Source organism: Protopterus annectens, chromosome 9.part0 (assembly GCF_019279795.1).
Source record: "Protopterus annectens isolate FY-2018-M chromosome 9.part0, PAN1.0, whole genome shotgun sequence".
Lineage (NCBI taxonomy): Eukaryota > Metazoa > Chordata > Ceratodontiformes > Protopteridae > Protopterus > Protopterus annectens.
In genome coordinates this window covers 23,475,732-23,499,019 of record NC_056743.1, presented here as the reverse complement: position 1 = coordinate 23,499,019, position 23,288 = coordinate 23,475,732, and the positions used below count along the sequence as shown (strand labels likewise).

The window sequence follows — 23,288 nt, the reverse complement described above, 5'->3', positions numbered from 1 at the left end:
CAAACAACAGGGGCCCCAAGACCGATCCCTGAAGTACACCACTCGTTACGGGTCTACTGTTTGAGGTAGCTTCCTGTTTTTTGACTAGGTGGGTTCTGTCAGTGAGACAGTTTGCTACCCATCTGATAACATATGGATTGATGCCTAGATGAGAGAGTTCTTCTGTTATACTTAAGTGAGGAATAGTACTGAAGGTAGTTCAGCTTCAGGTAGAAGCCATCTCTGATTATCACACTGGAGATAATGCTTCCCCTCTAGCTTCATCCAGACTAGGTAAACCATTCTTTAAAGGCATCTTTCTGCTTAGGCCTCTGATTAAGGACCCTACTCCACCTTGGGATCTCACAATTGTCTTATAAGCTTGTTTCAACTGCCCTTTGAGCCTTCAGCTAAATTTGACCTCAAATTTCTTTCTTGGAAACAATCTTCCTTGTGACTATTACTTCCACGGGCAAGTTTCTGAACTCCAAGCACTCTCTTCAAAACGACCTTGTTTGATTTTCCATAAAGATAGAGTTACTTTACATACTAATCCATCTTTTCTACCATAAATAGCTTCTGAAACAAACATCAACCAAGTCATTAATTTGCCAGTCTTCTTTCCAAATTTCTCCACTAAAGGAGAATACGTTCTTCACCTTTTGGATATACATAGGCAACTTCATTTTTATATCCATGTAACAAAATGATTTTCGGAAAACTGACCAACTCTGTTTCCTTTGCCCATCACAAATTGGGAAGATCAGTATCTAAACACCTAGCTAAATGGATGCCGGATTGTATCTCTTATGTTTACTCTGAGGGGTTTACCTCTGACAAGACATTCAAAGGCCCACTCTACTAGATCTATGGCCACATCTGCTGCTTTCTACCCCATAGCGTCCATTGATGTTATTTGTGCTGCAGTCATTTGGTCCACTTTTATTCCTCATTACAAGTTGGACATCATCTCCAGAAACAGGACTACTTTAGGTTCTGCAGTAGTCTGGTATTCCATGAGGGCTACCCAGGGTTATCATGGCTGGGGACTCTTTCCCATTCATCGAGGAATGAATGAAAATGACAACATCATATACAAAAGTTATGTTCTCACCATAGCTAAGCATCTGTGTTGTCCATTTTCATTTTTCCTCAACTCCCTATCCTCCTACTCTTTTTCTTTGGTAGTGACCTGATAATGTTTTTTGGAACCACTGTTCCTGTTTGAGCCCCTATGCTGTTCTTTTTCTCTTTATAACCTATATTCTTGATTAGTTTTTGGTGACAGTAAACTCATTCTGCGATAACACAGTAGTACGGGGCATTATGCGTAAGGGGAGGAAGTTGAGAGTCGGCTCAAGAGTGTGGAAGAAAATTGTCCGAGTTGGGTCCGGTACTTATTTGTTGAGGAAGAGTGAAAATGGACAACATAGATGCAGAGTTATGGTGAGTACTTAACTATTTATGTGTTCTCAACATGGATGCCAACATTCATCTTTTAGATTTATAGGTAAATGCAGGGCTAACAGTCTGTAGCCAATAACCAGAGGTTAGAATCAAACTCTGTACCTTGTATTTGTGAGGTAAAGGCCTTCGCTATTATTCTTCACTCTAAGTGAATTTCTTGGCATCCATGTTGAGTACACATACTAAGCAGGTTACAATCAGAAACCCAGTCATAATCCTTTGTGTATTATAGTAATGTGGGAGAAATGTCAGCATGTATTTTAGAATGTAACAGAATTAGAATTCTTGTATGACATTAAAAACACATGCATACTAAGATTCAGGCTGAAATTAAGAAGGAAAGTGCATAGTATGGAGAAATTGAGAGGAACTCTCCTAAATTTTTGTATAGTAAGAGTTGGGATGAAATGAAAATTGTATGCATGGAAAACAGATTGTTAATTAGGTGTGTGATGGGTTGTTATGATCAGTGAGATAATTGTTTAGGTATTGATAGGTTGCATTGACATAGGTTGAAATGTAAATGTGCTTGATTACTTTTTCCCCAGTAAACCCCCAACTCTCTTTTTTAGATAAGTGTCATGGGGGTCTTACTTCCACTTGTGGGACCTCAGTGTAATGTTTTGAGAAGGATGGCATCTCAGGAGTGCAGCATATCTGTTAAGTTTTATTGTAGTGTCAAGAGGTAATGAAAACTCATTCAAACACTTGGTGTGAGAAAAGAACCCACAGCCTTCTCATCTTTCAGCATTTAACATGTGATACCTGTTAAGCCTCTAACACTATCACAATCTTATTCTATATTTTCAGCTTTATCTCTTACCTTGGGCTGCAGCTGAAAAATTGGACTAGCCTACCTACTTGGTTAGCTAACATACACACAAACAAGCAATCAAACACCTACATAATTTTCTGAGGTCATTTGTAAGTTCAGTAATGGATGGATGTTTTACTAAAGTCCTGTAAAGCCATCTGTTGTTAGTAACACACTGAATTGATGGCTTGATAATTTGCTTTGTGGGGCATATTCTGGAATATCTGGTAATTATTTGCCAGCAAAAAATCTACAGAACCCTTATTATCATAAACTACATTTTGGATGTTTTTGTCAGTTAGCATTAAATGTATACTTAGATCAGATACCTTCTCTAGACTGACTAATATTATAGTAGTGGGTTTAGGCATAGGTTCATAGGTTGGTACTAGGCTATCAGCCCTAGGGGCCTATACAAGCCTAGCCATAACAATTCCCTGGCTATTTCTTTCCACACTATTTACTTCCCTGGACCCCTGTCTACCTGACATGATCCCCGGGGTGAATTTCCTTTCTCCCAGCCAATCGTCAAGGTTCCTTTTGAAGAGGGCCAAAGAGGCACTCTGCTTGACATGTATGGGCAATCTGTTCCAGAGTCTGGGGAGTCTCTGGGTCAGGAACCTATCCCTCCAGCATGTTTTGTTTATTGTGATGACAAGGTTTAGATCCCTGGAGCGTGTGGCTCTGAGGGATTGGGATTTCTTTAAGTGTAGCATATCCAACAGCTCTGGGTTTGACATGGCCTTGTATGTTAAGCAGAGATTGCCTCTGAGTAGATGATATGCGACAGAGTATAGCTGGAGTTTTTTAAGGCGGTCAGCGTAGGGCATCTGCTTTAGGCCTGTGATTTTTTTGGTCAGGTATTTCTGTGACCTTTCCAGTTGCAGATGTCTTGAGAGGTACATACCAAATGGGGCGTTGTATTCTAAAATGGGTCTAATGAGGGATGAGTACAGTGGGACAATGACCTCCTTTTTTCTGGATGAAAAGCCCTTAGTGATGAGGTGTGCCACATAGAAGGATTTCCTGACTGTTGTGGCGATGTGGTTATCAAAGGTGAGACCACTGTCCACCTGTGTCCCTAAGTCTCTTTGATAACACTTTCGGTGTTTAGTGTACTGCCACCTATATGGTAATTCATGGGTACATGTTTTTTCCCCAAAGGGGATAACTATACATTTCTTGGCATTGAGCTTTAGCCCGTGGCTCTGGCACCAAGCATCTGTTTCTGTAAGGCCCTTTTGTAGAGTATCCACATAATTTGGGGATTCAATAATGGCTCCCGGTTTGCAGTCATCTGCAAACTTTGTTAGCCAGAGTCCCATAGTGTTGGCCTATACTTCAGAGAAGTAGATGCCAAACAAGAGAACCCTGAGGTACTTCACTTGTCACTTGTCTGGAGCTGGATTTGGAGTTGGCTACTTTTATAGTGTGGGTTCTATCAGTAAGCCAGTTTAGCAACCCATTGGATGACGTAGGGATTAATGCCCATCTTAGTAAGTTTATCTATGATTCCAGAGTGGGGGATGCTGTCAAAGGCCTTGGAAAGGTCTAGATAGGCCATGTGGACCCACCTTACCCTTGTCCATGGCTCTGGAGACCGATTCAAAGAAGTCAGTCAAGTTCAGGAGACAAGATCGGCCCTTCATGAACCCAAACTGGGTGGGGTCCAGTATTTGAAGGTTGCCAATGTCTTTGTTTATAAGTTCCATGATAATACGCTCCATGGCCTTGCAGATAAGGCTCATCAGACTGATGGGACGGTAGTTTCCGGGATCCAAGCTGGATCCCCCCTTGTGGAGTGGGATAACTGTAGCTCTGTGCCACTCAGTGGGCACGAAACCTGAGGTGAGGCTATGATTAAACATGACACTTAGGTGAGGTGCCAGTTCATATTGTAGTTCATGTAGTACACAGCCCGGGATGTCATCTGGTCCCATGGATGCTGTATTCTTAACTTTGGAGAGTGCGTTTTTTACCTGTGTGGCCGTTATTACCAGAATTTGACAATCTTCCGGTATTGAGATGGGCCATTTAGGGGGTGAGAGGGGGGGTGAAGTTGGCACTGAATCGATCTGCCAGGATATTGGCAATATCCTTGGGATCATTATATTTAATGCCATTCTGTTTTAGCTCAGTGCAGATCTGAGCATTGCCATTTAGATTCTTGACATAATCAAAAAATGACAAGCCCAGCGGAGTTAATGCTCAGCGGATAAATAAGGATATAAGAATAAAAAATAATAAAGTCAATTACCGCTGAGCAATGCAATGAAGGGTTCCAAAAAGTTCAATCTCAAAAACCTTCCAAGTCCAATAGCTGATAAAGGCTGACTATCCAATAATAGGCTGAACGTGATAAAAAACGGGTTTATTTAGTATAAAAAGGTTAGCGCTTTCGCAATAGCTTCTTCAGACCTTATAACATAAAGCATTGAAAGTCACTATTTTAAATACACAAAAAAGGCGCCAAAATCCCAGAAACTTCTTAAAGATACAAAACTCATTTAAAGACACATTTAAAAACACATTAAAAAATGACGTAGTGTTCATATCACTATAAATAATAAAGAACATATCATGTCAAAACCATATAAATATTCATGATTATAATAAAAATAAAAACATGAAAAATAATAAAAATAAACAAAAATCAAAAGAATATGGTACAATAATATATACATACTAACATCTCTTGTTCCCTAACCTCCTGGATTTCAATAATGGGCGTAGGGGAACTTTCCCATTCAATCCTGGTGTTACATCAGCCCTAAATTTAATAATCCAATGAATTTCCCTCGTCTCAGTGTAGTTACTAATATCTCCTCTCCTATGTGTTTTAGAAATCTGTTCCAATATCCTGAATTTGAACTGATGTACTACACCTTTCTCACTAGTATGTTTGGCCAGAGCATTATGTAGGTTGCCCTTCCTCGTATGGTATGCATGCTCTCGGATCCTGTCTCTCAATGTCCGGTTCGTCTTGCCTACATAGTAGGCTGGACATGATGTGCAGGAAGCAAGATAAACCACATATTTGGACATGCAACTACCCTTCGTCCGGATGTAGTATGTGCCAAATCCATACGGGTAGACAAATACAGGATCAGTCTGTATATATGAACAGAAATTACACTTATCACAAGGTGCCATATAAGGCCCTAGTGTGGTTTATCTTGCTTCCTGCATACCTACCTACCATACGAGGAAGGGCAACCTACATAATGCTCTGGCCAAACATACTAGTGAGAAAGGTGTAGTACATCAGTTCAAATTCAGGATATTGGAACAGATTTCTAAAACACATAGGAGAGGAGATATTAGTAACTACACTGAGACGAGGGAAATTCATTGGATTATTAAATTTAGGGCTGATGTAACACCAGGATTGAATGGGAAAGTTCCCCTACGCCCATTATTGAAATCCAGGAGGTTAGGGAACAAGAGATGTTAGTATGTATATGTTATTGTACCATATTCTTTTGATTTTTGTTTATTTTTATTATTTTTCATGTTTTTATTTTTATTATAATCATGAATATTTATATGGTTTTGACATGATATGTTCTTTATTATTTATAGTGATATGAACACTATGTCATTTTTTAATGTGTTTTTAAATGTGTCTTTAAATGAGTTTTGTATCTTTAAGAAGTTTCTGGGATTTTGGCGCCTTTTTTGTGTATTTAAAATAGTGACTTTCAATGCTTTATGTTATAAGGTCTGAAGAAGCTATTGCGAAAGCGCTAACCTTTTTATACTAAATAAACCCGTTTTTTATCACGTTCTGCCTATTATTGGATAGTCAGCCTTTATCAGCTATTGGACTTGGAAGGTTTTTGAGATTCTTGACATAGTTATAGAATGCCTTGTGGTTGTCTTTGGAATCTTTGGCAATTTTATTTCCGTAACTAGCTTTGGAGGATTTTTTGAGGGCCCTCAGTTTCTTACTGAGGCTGGTAAGGGAGTTTTTTGCATCCTGGGATTTTCCTCTTTTCTGCAACAGTTTCTTCCTTTTGTTGTAAAGTTTGTTTATGGCAGGGGACCACCAGATTGGCTTCCGTTTTTTGGATGAGAGCTTCTTGGTTCTATTTGGGATGGCACAATTCATGCATGAGTGGATGTGCTCATACAGTGCCTTAGTGTAAGATTCAGCAGTCGAACTTTCAGACCCCGTCTGCATGGGTGTCATGAAGTTTATCACTTCTGACTTGAGTAGCATGAAGTTGGCTTTGGAGAAGTTTTTTTATGGAGGTTTCCTTACTGGGGGGTGGGGGTGGGATGTGGATGTTAAGGGTGATTAGCTTATGGTCAGACCTGACTAACAAGGGGGTGACCATAGATGTGGAGCATTGATTTCCCATGTTGGTAATAACCAGGTCTAGGATATTAGAGCCCCTGATGGGACTATGGATTAATTGATCCAGGACATTGGAATTTATGAATTCCAAGAACCGTTGGGCAAAGGTGTTGGTACATGAGTAGTTTTCCCAGTTAATGGCAGGGTAGTTGAAATCACTCAGTATTAGGGTGTTTGGTTCTATCTTAATATTTTCCAGTATGTTTAGAAAGGTGCAGTGAGAATCTTGGGGTATGGTGGGGCATCTGTAGCATGCTACAATTTGGATTGCAGTCTTACCTAGTGTTAGTTGCACCTGGAGAATTTCAGACACATTGTGTTGGGCATCTAGCCTGGTGGTGTGAATATCCTTGGTGAATATTGACACTCCTCCACCTTTAGTGTTTCGGTCCTGGTTTGGTGGCTGAAAAGTGTGGTAAGAGTTGTAGCCTGGTATTGCAGGGGTGCTCTCTGAAGCCTTGAACGAGGTCTCAGTTACTGCATAGATATCGATGTTCTCCATTTTTAGGAGTGCCGCGAGAGAGTGCATTTTGAGGTTTAGACTTCTAGCATTAAGTAGCATTACCTTCAGATTTTGCATGCTTGTACCTGTTACTGTGGTGGTTTTGTCCTTTGAACTTTGCCTAAAAAAGGCACTATAGGGGTGGCAAGAACCTTAGCCAATATCCTGAATCCCAGGGGCGACAGTTGCAAAGCATCGTGGTCTGTTGATCATGTCATCCCAGGCAGACAGATACTGGATCCCCTTTGAATGACACCAGGAGCTTAGTCAATTGTTGAAGTCAGTCATTTTGTCCTTATATTGTGGTATCATTCTGGGCGAAGGCAGGATGCTACTCAGGGCTTGGGTCATACCTGTCTGGGCCACATGATCCGAGAGCTCTTCCATGTCTCTCTTCATGTAGTCCAGGGAGGTACATCTCAAATCATTCACTCCAACATGGACAATGACAGAGTCATATTTGTACTTGTTTTGGAGTGACTTGAGTGCATGTGTTATGTGGCGGATCCTGGCACCCGACAGGCAGCTGACTGTAATTTTCTCCTTGTTCAACCTGGTGAGTGGGACATCAGTGTGCCGGACTATAGAGTCACCTACGACTAAAGTGTTAGGTACATTGTCTTGCCTTAGGGGCTGTTGCTGGGTGGCACACTGGTGTTGTGAACTATGTGACACTTTGGTTGTGATTGGTGTTTGTTTGCGTTTGAGCTTCAGAGGTCCTTGTTGCTTGGGCAGGTTACAGTTAAGGGCCTCTGCATATGTGGATTTAGTGTTGTACTATATGTGGGTGTTGGTGGTGTGGGTTTAGAAGGGCTATGTGTTGCTTGAGGTGTAGTGTGGGTGTTAACCTTTTCCTCTTGACTGTCTAGCACAATCTTGGGTGGAGAGAGCTTTGCTTCCATTTTGGCTATGTAAGTGCATCTCTCACAGGTTGTAGTGTTGGATGGTAGGAGGAGAGGGTTGTCTGTGTACATGAGGCAATTGCTGCATTGCCCCAGTATGCCCAGATTCACCAGGTGGACAGGAGACATCACCGGAAGCTGACCCTTGGACATGCCTGGTTTAGTGCTTTTTGTAAAGTACAGGAGCTGTTTTCCCTTACCGTAGCAAGGTACTTTGCAGTCATAGACTGTTTAGTGCCTACAATTAATTTCTCCTTATTAACAAGGAGAGTTGAGTGCTTATATCAGTTTAAGGCTTCCTAGTGCTTTCCAGCAAGTATTAGAGCAAGTGCTAGTCACAGGGGTGCTTAAAGGTAAAATGGAAATAAAATGCGCACTGTAGTGTGCACTAGAGAAGTTAGATGTGAAAGTAGGTAACTTAAGTTGTACCTGTTTAAAAAGTTAAGGTTTAGTGGAGAGTTACTATTTTTAAAACAGCAAGATGGATTGAAAGGGGTGGTTACTTTTGTATTCACGTACTATGGAATACAGTAGGATGGCCAATAAATTTAAATAGTTGAAGGGGAGGGATTTCAAAAATGATGATTTTGTGATTACTCACACAAGCCAGTGAAAGCAGAGAGGAATGAGGTATATGGTCAGATTAACGTAAGAGCAGGCAACTAGAACGACAGTGGTATTTAACAAGACAACTGTAACTGGGTGCGAGAGTCATCTGCTGTGTTCAGACCAGGGTTTATAAACATGAAAAGGGAATATGCAGTCAGTTATGTGTGAGGTGAAGTTGGGACCTTCAGGAAGCTGTGGGAAAATGAAGTCGCCTGATACCTTTCTTAAGATGTCATCAGCATGTTTAATGGTGACATTTAAGACTTCAGCTATCAGAACCCTTCTCAGAAATAGACAACTTGAGGGTATACACTACTAAATGGAATATTCAGATGTCAGACTACTTTGGTATGGCTGTTGCTTTTGGTCAGCGAGATGAATATTTCACTGTGTGACAAAGCCTGTTTTGTATTTTGGTTCATTTTTAAGTAATCTATGATTGTAAATTTCTGTATGGGTCTGTTTTATTTCTGGAAGTTTATTCATCAAAGAAGCTCAGTATCATATTCTTCAAAATATGAAGAGTAGATAAATAGTGGTAGGTTGGCTCTTGGAGGCCTGATGTGAATCACTCCCCTAAGAAACTGTCTGAGAAGGGGGTGTGAAAAGACAGGAGGAAGAACAGGGATATGGGCCAAAATGGCAGAGGTATGAATTTTAATGGAGGAATAGGACAGGCCCTTGTCAACCAGATTAACCAGGTAATCTAGGATGATATTTATCTTGGCTAAGAGGATTGTGGCCCTGTTTTTGACACCAAATGGAAAACCTTTTCCACTTAGCTGAGTAAGATTTCCTAATACTGGGCCTTCTGGCCTCTTTAAGGATGTCTTGAACCTGCTTGCTTAGGGCAGGCTTAGTTCAGGATGCTGTGGAATTATCCAGGCTGAGAGCTTTTGTGTCTGCAGGTTGAGATGCACAATCTTTCCCTTATCCTGAGTCAGAAGGTCCACTCTCTGAGGTAACTGGCATGGATTCTTGTTGGTTAGGTTGAGTAGTAGAGGATACCAGTGTTACCAGGGCCAGTCTGGGGCTATTGGTATTGCCCTTGACCTGTCTTTCCTTATTTTTAGAAGCACCATAGGAGTTATCATTGACAAATAACTTTCATTTGACTCCATATACAGCAAAATATAACGAGAACACATCAAAAACTGACACTCTTATATAGAAATAAACATTTCTTTACTGCAGCAACCAAAATTACCCTTGCAAAAACATTTTACTTCCATCCCTTCTTTATGGTGCCCCTATCCTAAACAACTTACAAACTTCTACCTTAAGCAAGATAGAACAGTGCTACAACAAAGTTGCAAAGTTTGCCACAAAGTAAATATCACACAAACCACTGTAAACCACTCCTAGAATTAAACTGGCTTGAACTCCCCAACCAACTTGCCTTTATTCAGCTATCCACCTTACACAACCTTATTTTCAAATCTACTGCCTGCCCTGCACTAGCCAGTCTAGTCACAACTTACACACCAAATTAATCCCTACGATCAGAAGACAAACATCTCTTAGCTATCTCAAAACCCACAAAAAACAAGGTCACTATCTGTAGTCATACACTGTCTCTACACTATGGAATTCACTACCTCTAGCTACCATGTCTGTGCCTAACCCATTTCAAAGCCTAAAATCATCTCCAATGACATGGCTCTGCTCCTGCAAAATGCCTGCCTAATGCTCATGTCTTCCTCTTCTTCCACACTAGCCTCATCCTCCTCTTCTGTCATATTTCAATCCCTCACAGACTGCAAGATCCTAAGGCTCTCCTAACCCCGTCTCTGTTTCTATACCATATCCTTAAGCTACTGCTCAGGCTGTAATGCCCCTTCTTAACTCACACTAACTTTCTATTATTTTCCTAACTGAAACCAACATTCTATTTTTTCATGTAGTAGAACAGACAGTGTCATACATTACCTACATACTATTTTGGGACACTACCTGCTCATAGGTGAGAGTGATTATTATTGTCTAAAATATTTTAACTCGGTAGAATTGTCTAGACATGTAGTATACACTGTAACATCTTGTAACAGTTTATGTTCTTTTAACTTATTTTTGTATAGCATTTCTAATGTCATTTGTATTGAATTGGATTATACTGCATTTGTATTGCACTGTAAGTGGAGTTTTTCTCCCTGGGCCTCTTCTGAAAATGGGATCTGTAGACCCAGTCAGACCACCCCAGTAAACAAATGTCAAATAAGTAAATAGATGTATAGAAAAAGTAATGCTAAGATGTCAAAGCATCACAAAGTACAGTTGTGTGCACTTACTACAAATGTATATGTTCGAGTGTATTCACTGTTGCAATGCTGATTTGTGGGATTTCCTGCAGTGAAAGTCTTTGGCCAATTTGAATACCAGAGAAACGAAATCTACCTCCTCCAAGAGCTGGCAGATGCCCTGACCAACGTCAGTATGCTTGAGTATATAGGGAGCCAGCAGACGTCATGATTTCAGCCTTTTTTTGCATCAGAGCCCAAAGCAGTGTTTCTTATCTTTAGTCTGCACCAGAAAGAAGTCACCTGAAAGCTAAGTACCCCACTGGGGAACCCTTTTTTCATTGAGTGACTCATGTCAGATAAGGTTAATAATTGTCTCTGCAGTGGTAAGCAGATTCCACGCAGAGACTGCTAATCTTTTTGTGTCACCTGTTTAGGCCCAGATCATGACGTATCTAGCTGCCTCTTCTGTGCTTATTTCAACACTAGGACTATTAGGCTTAGGGCCGAGATCTTAGCTAGGCACCTTTGTGTTGCATCTGGTTCTCAAGTGTCCAAAGGCACCTGCCAGTCATTCCAAGGTTGAGCTCCCTAAGTGCAAAAGGGATTAAGAAAAATGTACGATGCTTAGGGCCTCGGATGACAATCACGCTCTGCCAGGTAGTTCTCCAAGACTTGTGATCACTGAAGAAGGCAAAGCACTTTTGCAGCTCACTTCCACGACTGAGGTGGTGGAACAGGCCTCTATTGAGATCCATTCAAAGTCCGATATGCTGTTGAGTCCCTCAACTTCCACACAGGCCTTAGGAGTTGTTTTGTCAGTTGGGTCCAGGGCCACTCAGCAGGCCTCAACTTCCAATGAATGCACTTTAACCAATAATGCTTCCTTGTGGCATCAGACAACACAGGCTGCACATTCTTCTCCAGAGACTGGCATCAGAATTGCAGATGTACCTAGGTCCAAACCAAGAGCTACCCCAAAGAAGGGAACTTCCTCTGGGTCTATGCCTAGGCCTACCATCTCCAACACACAGAGTTATCAGTAGGATTTGGTTAGGTTAACTGAAGAGTTAATTTCCCTGGTCAGACCCAGATACACCCCCCCCCCCCATTAAGTTTTCCTGAGGGAAAAGGAAAAAAGACTCTACACCAGAAGTTCTTTTTAACCCTTTTAAATCTGCTGACGATTCTGAACAGGAGGAGACTGTTTTTGATGAAGGACCCTCCTTGACTTCCTTTGAGGAGTCATATTCTGAAGAAAACCTGGCTTCTACTCTACCCCCCCCCCCCCTCCCAGGACATTACCTTTGGGGAAAGTCTTTATGCCATGAAGGAGCATTTCCTGTGGGAAGCCCAAGATTACCTGCAATCCAAAAAGAGGATTAAGGAATTCCTCCACAAGCCTCTTGCCATCCCTCCAGTTTTAGAGGTGGTAGAGGATGTTTTCTTGGATTCCTCTTTGAATCCTGATTTCTTTCTTCCAGCTCCTCAAAAACCAGACAGGTTTTATAGGGTACTGGACTCTCCAAAACATCTCTTTAAAAAACCTCTCTGCTGATCCAGAGGTTGTGACTCCAGGACCGAAAGCAGCTAGTGCCAGTTCCTACAAAGCCTCCCTGCCAAGTGACAGAGAGTAGAGCTCTTGATAGATATGGCAAAAAAAAGTTTACACCTCTGCAACCTTAGCTATGAGTGCCCTTAACTGTTAATTCCACATGATAAAATACCAGCAGACCATTCTGGATCAGCTGAAGTAAAAAAAAATCACAATTATTGAGGATAAGAACCTTTCCAACAAATTACTGGACCTTTATCATTCCAGCTCTAAGTTGCTAGGCATTCCTTACACTGTGACTATGATGTTATGAAGCTTCCAGCTAGGCTGCAACCACTGGTTCTGTTATTAGAAGACATGCAGGGCTAAGGTAACAATCCCTCCCTGACCATGACAAGTCCAATTTTTTGGATGCCCATCTGGACAACGATCTCCTCTTTTGACCCAAAGCTGAGGCTGTACTTAAAAAGATGGAAGACAAAGCTAAATCCATGCAAACCATTACACTTTCCGGTTCAGCCTCCTAGAGTTAGCACTAAACATTGGTTCTTTCCTTCACAATCCAAAAACAGGCATAGAATAAACAGGCATAGGGAAAGGACACAAAGGCAACAACCACAAGGACCCAGGCAGTGAACCGCCACAATGACTCATCCATCCCAGTCTCTCTGTACCCCCCTCCTTCCCCTCCCCCACAAAATTAAGAGCAAGACTATCGCTGTTCAAGGAAAATTGGTCTTGCATCATTTCGAACAGGTGGGTTCTAAGTGTCATTTCAAATGACTACAGACTGACTTTCAAAGAGTCACTAAAGCACTCAGATTATCCAGACATTCCCTCAAATCAAAGGACAGAGGCCCTTTCCCAAATGCAGAATCCCAGGGCTCAGTGGAACCAGTTGCATAACACCAAGAATGAAATGGTTTCTACTCCAGGCTAGTCCTGGTTCCCAGAAAAAAATTATAGACATGTCTACCCTCAATCAGTTCTTGCTGGTTACAAAATTCAAAATGTTAACTCTTCAAAAGCTTTTACAAGGCTCCTCAGACCTTTATAGTCATCCTGGATCTAAAAGGCGCCTACTTGCACATTCCCATAGAGGAACCACACAGAAGCTTTTTACGCTTCTGAGCAGGTACCAGTCACTATCAATTTTCTGCACTGCCCTTTGGCTTATCTACAGCTCTCAGGGTCTTCACAAAGTGCTTAGCCCCTCTAGTCACCTTTTGCAGGACCAGAGGAGTCCATATCTACCCCTACTTGTGTGACTGTCTAATACAAGCCACGAGTCTGTCAAAACTCCACTCATATCTGGTTTTCACCCAAAATCTCCTGACTTCCCTGGACTTCACCATAAATCAGCACAAATAAAACACAGAACTCTCCACCAGGATTGACTTCCTGGGGACTCTTCTGGACTCATCCCTTGAAAAGGTCTATTTCCTGACTCAGTGCTTCCAAAGATCATGCAGAAACAATGCCTCACAGACAAGGAATTCTTCAGCTACATGGTATCTCGCATCCTCATGGTTCCCCTGGCCAGGCTGCACATGAAGAAGTTCCACTGGCAACTCAAACATGTTTGTTGCTGGCATGCCAAGATACAGCTGATCCCAAGGAGGAATTTGCATGGTGGGCACAAGGTTGTGCGCAGAACCAGGGCCTTCCTTTCAGGTTCACTCACCAGGAGCCAAAGACTCCTTGGTGACAGTCTGGGGGGGGGGACTCATTTCAAACACTTCCAAACACAAGGAAAATTAGTTCAGAGACAAACACATAAACCTGAAACAGCTTATGGTAGTTCAAAAAAGTCTGGTAGCAAATGGAATACAGGGGTCCTATTAGTAAAAACAGACAACACCGCAGTCATGTGGCACATAAACAAACAGGGGCACTCACTCCTACCCTCTCTGGGTTCTTTGGTGCCTAGCAATGCATGTTTGGGAGACCTCTGGGGATGTACCTTTTGGCGCAACACCTTTCAGGTGCTCAAAACATTCTAGCGGATCACCTCAGCAGAATCCTGATGGACCCCCTATGAATGGCATCTGCACTGGGAAAGATTTCTCAGCATACCCAAGAAATGGGAAGTCCCCAGACAGACCTCTTCACCACCAAGGAAAATGCTCAACTGAAAATGATTCTGCTCCAGCAACAACCTAGTCTCAACCTGGAAGACGGATGCCTTTTCTTTCCCTTGGACTCAGCTTTTCATCTATGCATCCCCCCCTTTCTATTATTTTCCTAACTGAAACCAACATTCTATTTTTTCATGTAGTAGAACAGACATGAAGTTTTCCTAGACTATTTTTATGACAGTGTTGTCAGATGTAAGGATGCTGAAATGATCAGTGATAGGAGAGGTGTTTTTGGGGTAAAAGACTAGTAGTTTAGTCTTCTTTGGATTAAGAAAGAGTTGGGCACTTCTTAGCCAGGATTCGACTGCAGTAAAGGACTGTTGAGTTTTTGAAAGTAGTTCTGGTAGTGATTAAGCAGTGCAGATTATGGTGGAAACATCAACGTATTGAATGAGGGTTCAAGGGTGAGAGGCAGCGTCAAGGTTGTTTGTGAAAATGTTGAAGAGCAGGAGTCCGAAGATGGAGCCTTGAGGGTCTCCAGTAGGGTTGTGGAGAAAGAGTGAGAGTTCATTGGACCAATTCACTGCTTGTTTATAATCCTTGAGCTCTGAAACAATTTTTCTGTGTTATGTGAGAATCCCAAGTTAGAAAATGTGTTCGGTAATAAGGGGTGAGACACTGTCAAAGGCCTTGGAGAGATCAAGGAATACTTGAGGTTGTATAGCATCCTGTATCTCTGACCATGTTCACAGTGCCTGTAAAAGATAATATGGTTGTAGCTGTGCTGTGGCTGGGTCGGAAGCTATGTTGAGTTTTGGTTAAAAGATTGTTTTGCAATAGATATTGCATTACCTGCTTATGTGTACCTCTCTCGAAAAATTTGGATATGGGTGACAAGATGGATATAGGATGGAAGTTGGTTCAAAAGGGTTGCCTCCTTTGTGGCTGGGGGTGATGTGAGATTGTTTCCATATGGTAGGTACTTCTGATTCAGATGAGGTAGTGTGGTGGAAGATTATCAGCTGAGGTAGAGCAGGGTTTTAGTTTTTGTAGCAGTTTCTTAATGGTGTCAGTGGGTATGGGCTGAAATGAGAATGGGGTTTGTATGATATTTTGTTGAGTAGAGGGGTTATTAATGACAGGGTTAGAAGTAATTGATGGTCTAGTGTTGGTGTCTGAATAGGTTGAAGGGTGGGGAGTCCAGCATTAGGCATTTTAGCTAATAGGTCTGATACTGATTTTATGAAGTGCTTGTTAAAATTTTTGGCTATTTGTGATGGAGGGGTATCAGGTGATGGGGTGTGCTCTCTGTTTGTTGCAGGGTTAAGTAGAGAAGATATAGAGTGCCAAAATGTATTGGGGTTGATATTATGCTGGAGTTGAAGCTGGGAATAGTATGACTTCTTATCTCTGTTGATTAGTTTTGTCTCTTTGTTACTTAGTGTTTTGAAATTGACAGATTTTGTTCATTTTTGTTTAGTTTCCAGGTTACCCAGGCTAGGTCCCTTTGTTTATCAGGTGTTTGCATTCCTTAGAGAGCCATGCTGCTGAGTTATTTTTGATTCTTTTCAGACGAATGGAAGCTGGGGTGTTAAGTATGTGAAGGAAGGCTTTATTAAAGTATAGTGCAGCAGCATTAAGGGGTAGCCATTTAAGGGTTGTCCTGTCCATTTCATATAGGAGATTGTTGAATTTATGCTGACAAAAATTAGTTGAGTTCCTAACTGATTTTACAGTGTTGGGAGTTAAGGGAATAAGTTGGCAGATGATCTGTGAGACACGTAGACAGTGTACCGGAAGAGGGGGGGGGGGGGGTAATTGGCGGGGTGGGATACTAGGATCCAGTCTAGTGTGGATTGGCAGGTAAGATCTTTGCTGTATCTTGTTGGAGTATTGATAAGCTGTGAAAAACCATACAGATTTATACCATTTGTGCGGGGAGTTGGAAGCTATGGTTTGCCAATCTATGTTTACACCTCCTAAGATTGTTGCTTTGAGGTTTATTGTTTGGGATGTCCAGGATAAAATATTTTCCAGCACTGGTATATTGTGACCAGGTGGGATCTATATTACTATTATGCAAATTTTTTTTGATGTTTTGAGGTTCAAAAAAGAGATTGGTACCTCAGCATTAGAAAAGATGGGTATATTACTGGTGTAGGGTGTGATGTTGAGCATAGAGGGATGTAGAAGGGCTATCCCTCCCCCCTTTTTAGGTTTATCTCTTCTGATTACTGCGAAGTTGGGTGGTATTATTTCTGAGTCTTTTACATTGGGGTGTAGTCATGGTTCATTAAGGGGTAGTATGTCTGGTTTATTTTGATCAATCCAGGCATGCAGTGGGGCTATTTTGGTACATATACTTTTAAAGTTCAGTGTAAGTGTGTGTAAATCTTTGGGGTTACTCGTGTGGTTAGGATTAGATGGTGGGCCTGGGTTAGGATGTATGTCTCCACATTTGAGTAGATAGATAATGAGGAATGAGTACCATGGGAAGTGTTTTTTATTCATAGGTGATGGCACTGGTGTCAAGTGTGTTTTCATAGGAGGTAAGGAGGTCAATTTGTGGTTTGAATTTGGGAGGAGATATATGAGAAGCTGTATTTATTATGATTGAAGGAGGTTGTTGATGTGTATTGGTGTGTAGGGGTTTGCGAGGATATAGTTGTAGCGAGGTTAAGAATTAAGAGTAAAGAGGTTAGGCAGGAGAGAAGGAGCATATCAGTTGTGATGGTGTGTTTAAAAATAGTAACAGTGGTATTTATGTGTTTGAATGTAACATCAGGTGTAAACAGAGATGTAGGTGAACAGCTTAGGGTAAGGGTGGAAATGTTTTGACTTCAGGGTGGGTTTTGACAATCTGGTTTGGCATTTTGCCTTGTGGTTTGTGATAAGGAGGGGTGGGGGAACGTGATTGGTCAGTAGTAAAGTTTTGGTGCAATGTTAGTTTGATGTTTGCATAGTAGAAGATAAGGTGGTAAGCCTGGAGTTAATATAAGATAGTTTGAGGTGGCGATTGTATTGTGATGGTGAAGTAGAGTAATATGCAAAGAATAATAGTAGGGGGATAATAATTCAAGATGATGGATGTAAGGAAAATCAGATACATTTGGTTAAATAAAAGTAGGTAAGGTGTGAATGAAATGTGGGTGTGGACAAGGTAGAGTTGTATATAATTGGAGCATAATTGGAGGGTGGCCTAATGGTTAAGGTGTTTGCCTTACAAATGCAAAATGCAGGGTTTGAGTCTCACAAGGGATAATTGGCTAGGCTTAAAATGGCTTGCAAGGGCAGTTAGCTTAGTACTAACATATGAACCTATAAGAATGAGGGGGAGTGGTTTGCTTAAGATATGAGTAGAAGTGTTGGGGTGGGTGGGATATGGGGGCATATTGTTTTGTTCATTTATTATTAAATATATTTAAACCTTTCATTGTGGCTGATGTGTGTAGAGATATTTAAGTTTTGAGAGTACTTGCATTTTTATTTGGTGACACGGTGTGGGCCACTCCTAATAGCTTTGCTCTTGGTCAAATTACCATTTGTATTAGTATTAATATTACACAGTAACATTGGGCACCCTTTGTTAAGGGCCTTAAAGTAGCTGATAAAGAGTGACTGGTGGCAGTGGAAACTACCTTATAGTCTGGGGAGAGGAGACATAGCTAGTAAACCTGTGTCAGACTTTCCCAGTTGTGTGTTTGTGTGTAAATGAAACCTCAAAGAGTATGTCTACTTGGGCAGGGACATGAAGTACTGGTTGGACAGAGAGGGTGCTGGAGTTCTTGGATTGGTCACTCAGCTGAGATCTCAACTCTATAGCTATGCCGGTGGAGAGTCTTACTGGGGATCTGGAGGATGATAGAGAAACCAGCCCGAGATTGACTGTGGTCTCTGTGTGCTCTTAAGGGAAATTGCACTTGATGCAGAGAGCTGCATCTGGAAATACTGTGTGTGTGTACCTGTTAGCTTCCCAGTGAATGTCCTCCACTGCTGCCAGTGGTGAGGATTGAGGCTTCTTGATTACTGGTCCAGTGGAGGGTCGTCACAAGCCTTTAAACAGTAAAATAAGAAAGCTAACAGGATATTTTTGTAGGTGTGCAAGTTTGGGATTACTAAAAACAAAAATGCTGGCTTCCACAGTATAGAAGAACAGAAAGAAAACTAAACTAACAAGTGGTATGTGTTTGCATGCAAATGTGGGGTTACTGAGATATAGGATTACAAATGTTAGAGGGACAGGTAGTACCCCTATATGTTAGTTGCTACTCTTTACTATACAAAATACAGTCTGTAAATGTGATACTTAAGCACGTAGAAAAGGCAGTGGACTTTTGCAACTGCAGTTGAAATTCATCTGTGCAAGTTCTTTAGGTAGTGGGATATGATAACTTTTGCAGCAGCAGTAGTCAGACTCACTATGGGCTTGGTTGACTTGTTGTAGCGTGATGCAGCTAGATGGAGAGAACACTTGGGACATAGAGTAAATAAGTGACTAGAGTATCTGTTTTTTATGCTAACTTCTGAATTTAGTGTTCACCTAAATGCTTTAATTACATTTTTCTCACTAAAGAGAACATTGAAACACTAATACTATGAATTTAGTATACCAGGTGTTTTATTCTGACTGTGTACTTTGTAATCCTGCAGGTATTACATTTCAAAAGGTGCTGTCATAGATCAGCTTGGTGGAGACCTAAACTCTACTCCTCTTCACTGGGCAATCAGGTACTTAAACAACACAGTAAATATTATGGATGTGTGTATATTATGTAAAGTAACAGGATTTGTAAAAATGTAATGATCTTTTGCACGACAAATTACTGTTAAATATCCTGTTTGACCATCAGAGCAATTCAGTTTGATTATTAATTATTTCAGAAAAAAATGTTGAATCAAGTGTTGCCATTTTCATCCTTCTCAAACCTGTGGGATTTCAGATCTAAACAGATCCAACAATAGCTTCACAAAGTCTTCAGTTCGAAAGCTCCATCTTCTCTCCCACAATGCTGTGTGTGCAGCTTCAAAGTGAGAGACATATCTTCTGCAGCTCCTGTAGCTAAATAAATTGTTTTTCTGTAATAGCTCTTGCCTTTGTCCTCCCCTTGCAGTGTTAGGGATTTTATTTTTGAATCCTCTTCCTTTTGTCAGCTGTTATTTTCAGTGTGTGTGTGCATGTATGCCTTTAGACAGCCATTTTCTTTCTTTCATGTCTTTTATTGTGTTTATTTACATATTACTCTGGTGGGTATTCCAAAAATACATAAAGATTTAAATGATCCCCCCTTTCGACCCATGGTTTCTGGAAGCCATTCAAAAACCTTCCCATTAGGGGTAGCTGTAGACACATGGTGAAAACATATTTATACACATATTCCACATATGGTGAAGGATTCCTGGGAATATTTGGGGAAGTTTCCTATTAAAGTTTGGAGAGAAGGGTATATTTATGTAACTATTGATGTTATTGACCTTTTCTCTTATATTCCCAAGGACTTAAGGCTGGAGGCCTTTTGCAGTAGCATGAGAAGACATTCACATGTAGGTTGGGATATGACATGTTTGATTATGGAGTGTATGTCCATTGTGCTGGACCACAATTACATCTGTTTTGAAGGTGAACATTACCGACAGAACAAGGGAGTAACAATGGGGACAGCTTGCGCCCCCATCTTTGCAAACTTGGTTATGTTGGACTGGGAAGAGTCTGTACTCCTTCCTAGTACTTTGTTCAAGCATGTGAGGCATTACTGCATATTTTTAGATGATATTTACATTTTGTGGGACGGAAGCTCAGTTGAACTAGATTCCTTTATTACATTTCTGAATACTAGTAGTGAGTTTCTTAAATTCACTCACGCTGTTAGCTACAATGGTGTAGCATATTTGGACATATATATATATATATATATATATATATATATATATATATATATATATATATCCCATGATGCAAATGGATTTAAATCACGTATATATAAAAAGAGTACGTTTTCAAATGATTATTTAGATTTTTCTAGTAACCATCCTAGAAAGCAGTTGCACAATATTTTCAAGAGCCAGTGTATCAAAGCAGCCCGCATGACCTCCAGATATGAGGACATGTTGGATGAATTGGATTTTATTACCGATTTATTTAAGGAGAGGGGATACAAAAGGGAAATTGTCAGATACAAGACAGTATGTTGTTCAAGAATGGGGAAGGAAATACCCACCCCTTCTAGGAACCTACCAGGGAGAGAACAGACCTGTGAATATGGAAATTATGTCAGATACAAGACAGTATGTTGTTCAAGAAAGGGGAAGGAAATACCCACCACTTCTAGGAGCTTACCAAGGAGAGAACAGACCTGTGAATATGGAAATGATGTCAGATACAAGACAGTATGTTGTTCAAGAAAGGGGAAGGAAATACCCACCACTTCTAGGAGCCTACCAAGGAGAGAACAGACCTGTGAATATGGAAATATGTCAGATACAAGACAGTATGTTGTTCAAGAAAGGGTAAGGAAATACCCACCACTTCTAGGAGCCTACCAAGGAGAGAACAGACCTGTGAATATGGAAATGATGTCAGATACAAGACAGTATGTTGTTCAAGAAAGGGGAAGGAAATACCAACCACTTCTAGGAGCTTACCAAGGGGAGAACAGACCTGTGAATATGGAAATATGTCAGATACAAGACCGTATGTTGTTCAAGAAAGGGGAAGGAAATACCGACCACTTCTAGGAACCTACCAGGGAGGGAACAGACCTGTGAATATGGAAATGATGTCAGATACAAGACAGTATGTTCAAGAATGGGGAAGGAAATACCCACCACTTCTAGGAGCCTACCAAGGAGAGAACAGACCTGTGAATATGGAAATGATGTCAGATACAAGACAGTATGTTGTTCAAGAAAGGGGAGGGAAATACCCACCACTTCTAGGAACTTAACAGGGAGAGAACAGACCTATGAATATGGAAATCATGTCAGATACAAGACATTATGTTGTTCAAGAATGGGGAGGGAAATACCCACCACTTCTAGGAGCTTACCAAGGAGAGAACAGACCTGTGAATATGGAAATGATGTCAGATACAAGACAGTATGTTGTTCAAGAATGGGGAAGGAAATACCCACCACTTCTAGGAACCTACCAGGGAGAGAACAGACCTGCGAATATGGAAATGATGTCAGATACAAGACAGTATGTTGTTCAAGAAAGGGGAAGGAAATACCCACCACTTCTAGGAGCCTACCAAGGAGAGAACAGACCTGTGAAGATGGAAATGATGTCAGATACAAGACAGTATGTTGTTCAAGAAAGTGGAAGGAAATACCCACCACTTCTAGGAACCTACCAAGGAGAAGAACATACCTGTGAAGATGGAAATGATGTCAGATACAAGACGATATGTTGTTCAAGAAAGGGGAAGGAAATACCCACCACTTCTAGGAGCCTACCAAGGAGAGAACAGACCTGTGAATATGGAAATGATGTCAGATACAAGACAGTATGTTGTTCAAGAAAGGGGAAGGAAATACCAACCACTTCTAGGAACTTACCAAGGGGAGAACAGACCTGTGAATATGGAAATATGTCAGATACAAGACCGTATGTTGTTCAAGAAAGGGGAAGGAAATACCGACCACTTCTAGGAACCTACCCGGGAGAGAACAGACCTGTGAATATGGAAATGATGTCAGATACAAGACAGTATGTTGTTCAAGAAAGGGGAGGGAAATACCCACCACTACTAGGAGCTTACCAAGGAGAGAACAGACCTGTGAATATGGAAATGATGTCAGATACAAGACATTATGTTGTTCAAGAATGGGGAGGGAAATACCCACCACTACTAGGAGCTTACCAAGGAGAGAACAGACCTGTGAATATGGAAATGATGTCAGATACAAGACAGTATGTTGTTCAAGAATGGGGAAGGAAATACCCACCACTTCTAGGAGCCTACCAAGGAGAGAACAGACCTGTGAATATGGAAATATGTCAGATACAAGACAGTATGTTGTTCAAGAAAGGGGAGGGAAATACCCACCACTTCTAGGAGCCTACCAAGGAGAGAACAGACCTGTGAATATGGAAATATGTCAGATACAAGACAGTATGTTGTTCAAGAATGGGGAAGGAAATACCCACCACTTCTAGGAGCCTACCAAGGAGAGAACAGACCTGTGAATATGGAAATGATGTCAGATACAAGACAGTATGTTGTTCAAGAAAGGGTAAGGAAATACCCACCACTTCTAGAGAACAGACCTGTGAATATGGAAATGATGTCAGATACAAGACAGTATGTTGTTCAAGAAAGGGGAGGGAAATACCCACCACTTCTAGGAGCCTACCAAGGAGAGAACAGACCTGTGAATATGGAAATGATGTCAGATACAAGACAGTATATTGTTCAAGAAAGGGGAAGGAAATACCCACCACTTCTAGGAGCCTACCAAGGAGAGAACAGACCTGTGAATATGGAAATGATGTCAGATAAAAGACAGTATGTTGTTCAACAAAGGGGAAGGACATACCGACCACTTCTAGGAACCTACCAGGGAGAGAACAGACCTGTGAATATAGAAATGATGTCAGATACAAGACAGTATGTTGTTCAAGAATGGGGAAGGAAATACCCACCACTTCTAGGAGCCTACCAGGGAGAGAACAGACCTGTGAATATGGAAATGATGTCAGATACAAGACAGTATGTTGTCCAAGAAAGGGGAGGGAAATACCCACCACTTCTAGGAACTTAACAGGGAGAGAACAGACCTATGAGTA

The 23,288-nt window shown here is 41.2% G+C and overlaps 1 protein-coding gene across 1 annotated transcript in view; it reads left to right on the top strand.

Moving 5' to 3' along the window:
- ZDHHC13 (zinc finger DHHC-type palmitoyltransferase 13) overlaps positions 1 to 23,288 on the top strand; it is a 3,021,844-nt gene that overhangs the window by 843,078 nt on the left and 2,155,478 nt on the right. The window contains exon 4 of the mRNA XM_044082531.1: positions 19,154 to 19,231. Within this exon, the coding sequence (XP_043938466.1) occupies positions 19,154 to 19,231 (78 nt within the window). The remainder of the gene's footprint in view (positions 1 to 19,153; positions 19,232 to 23,288) is intronic.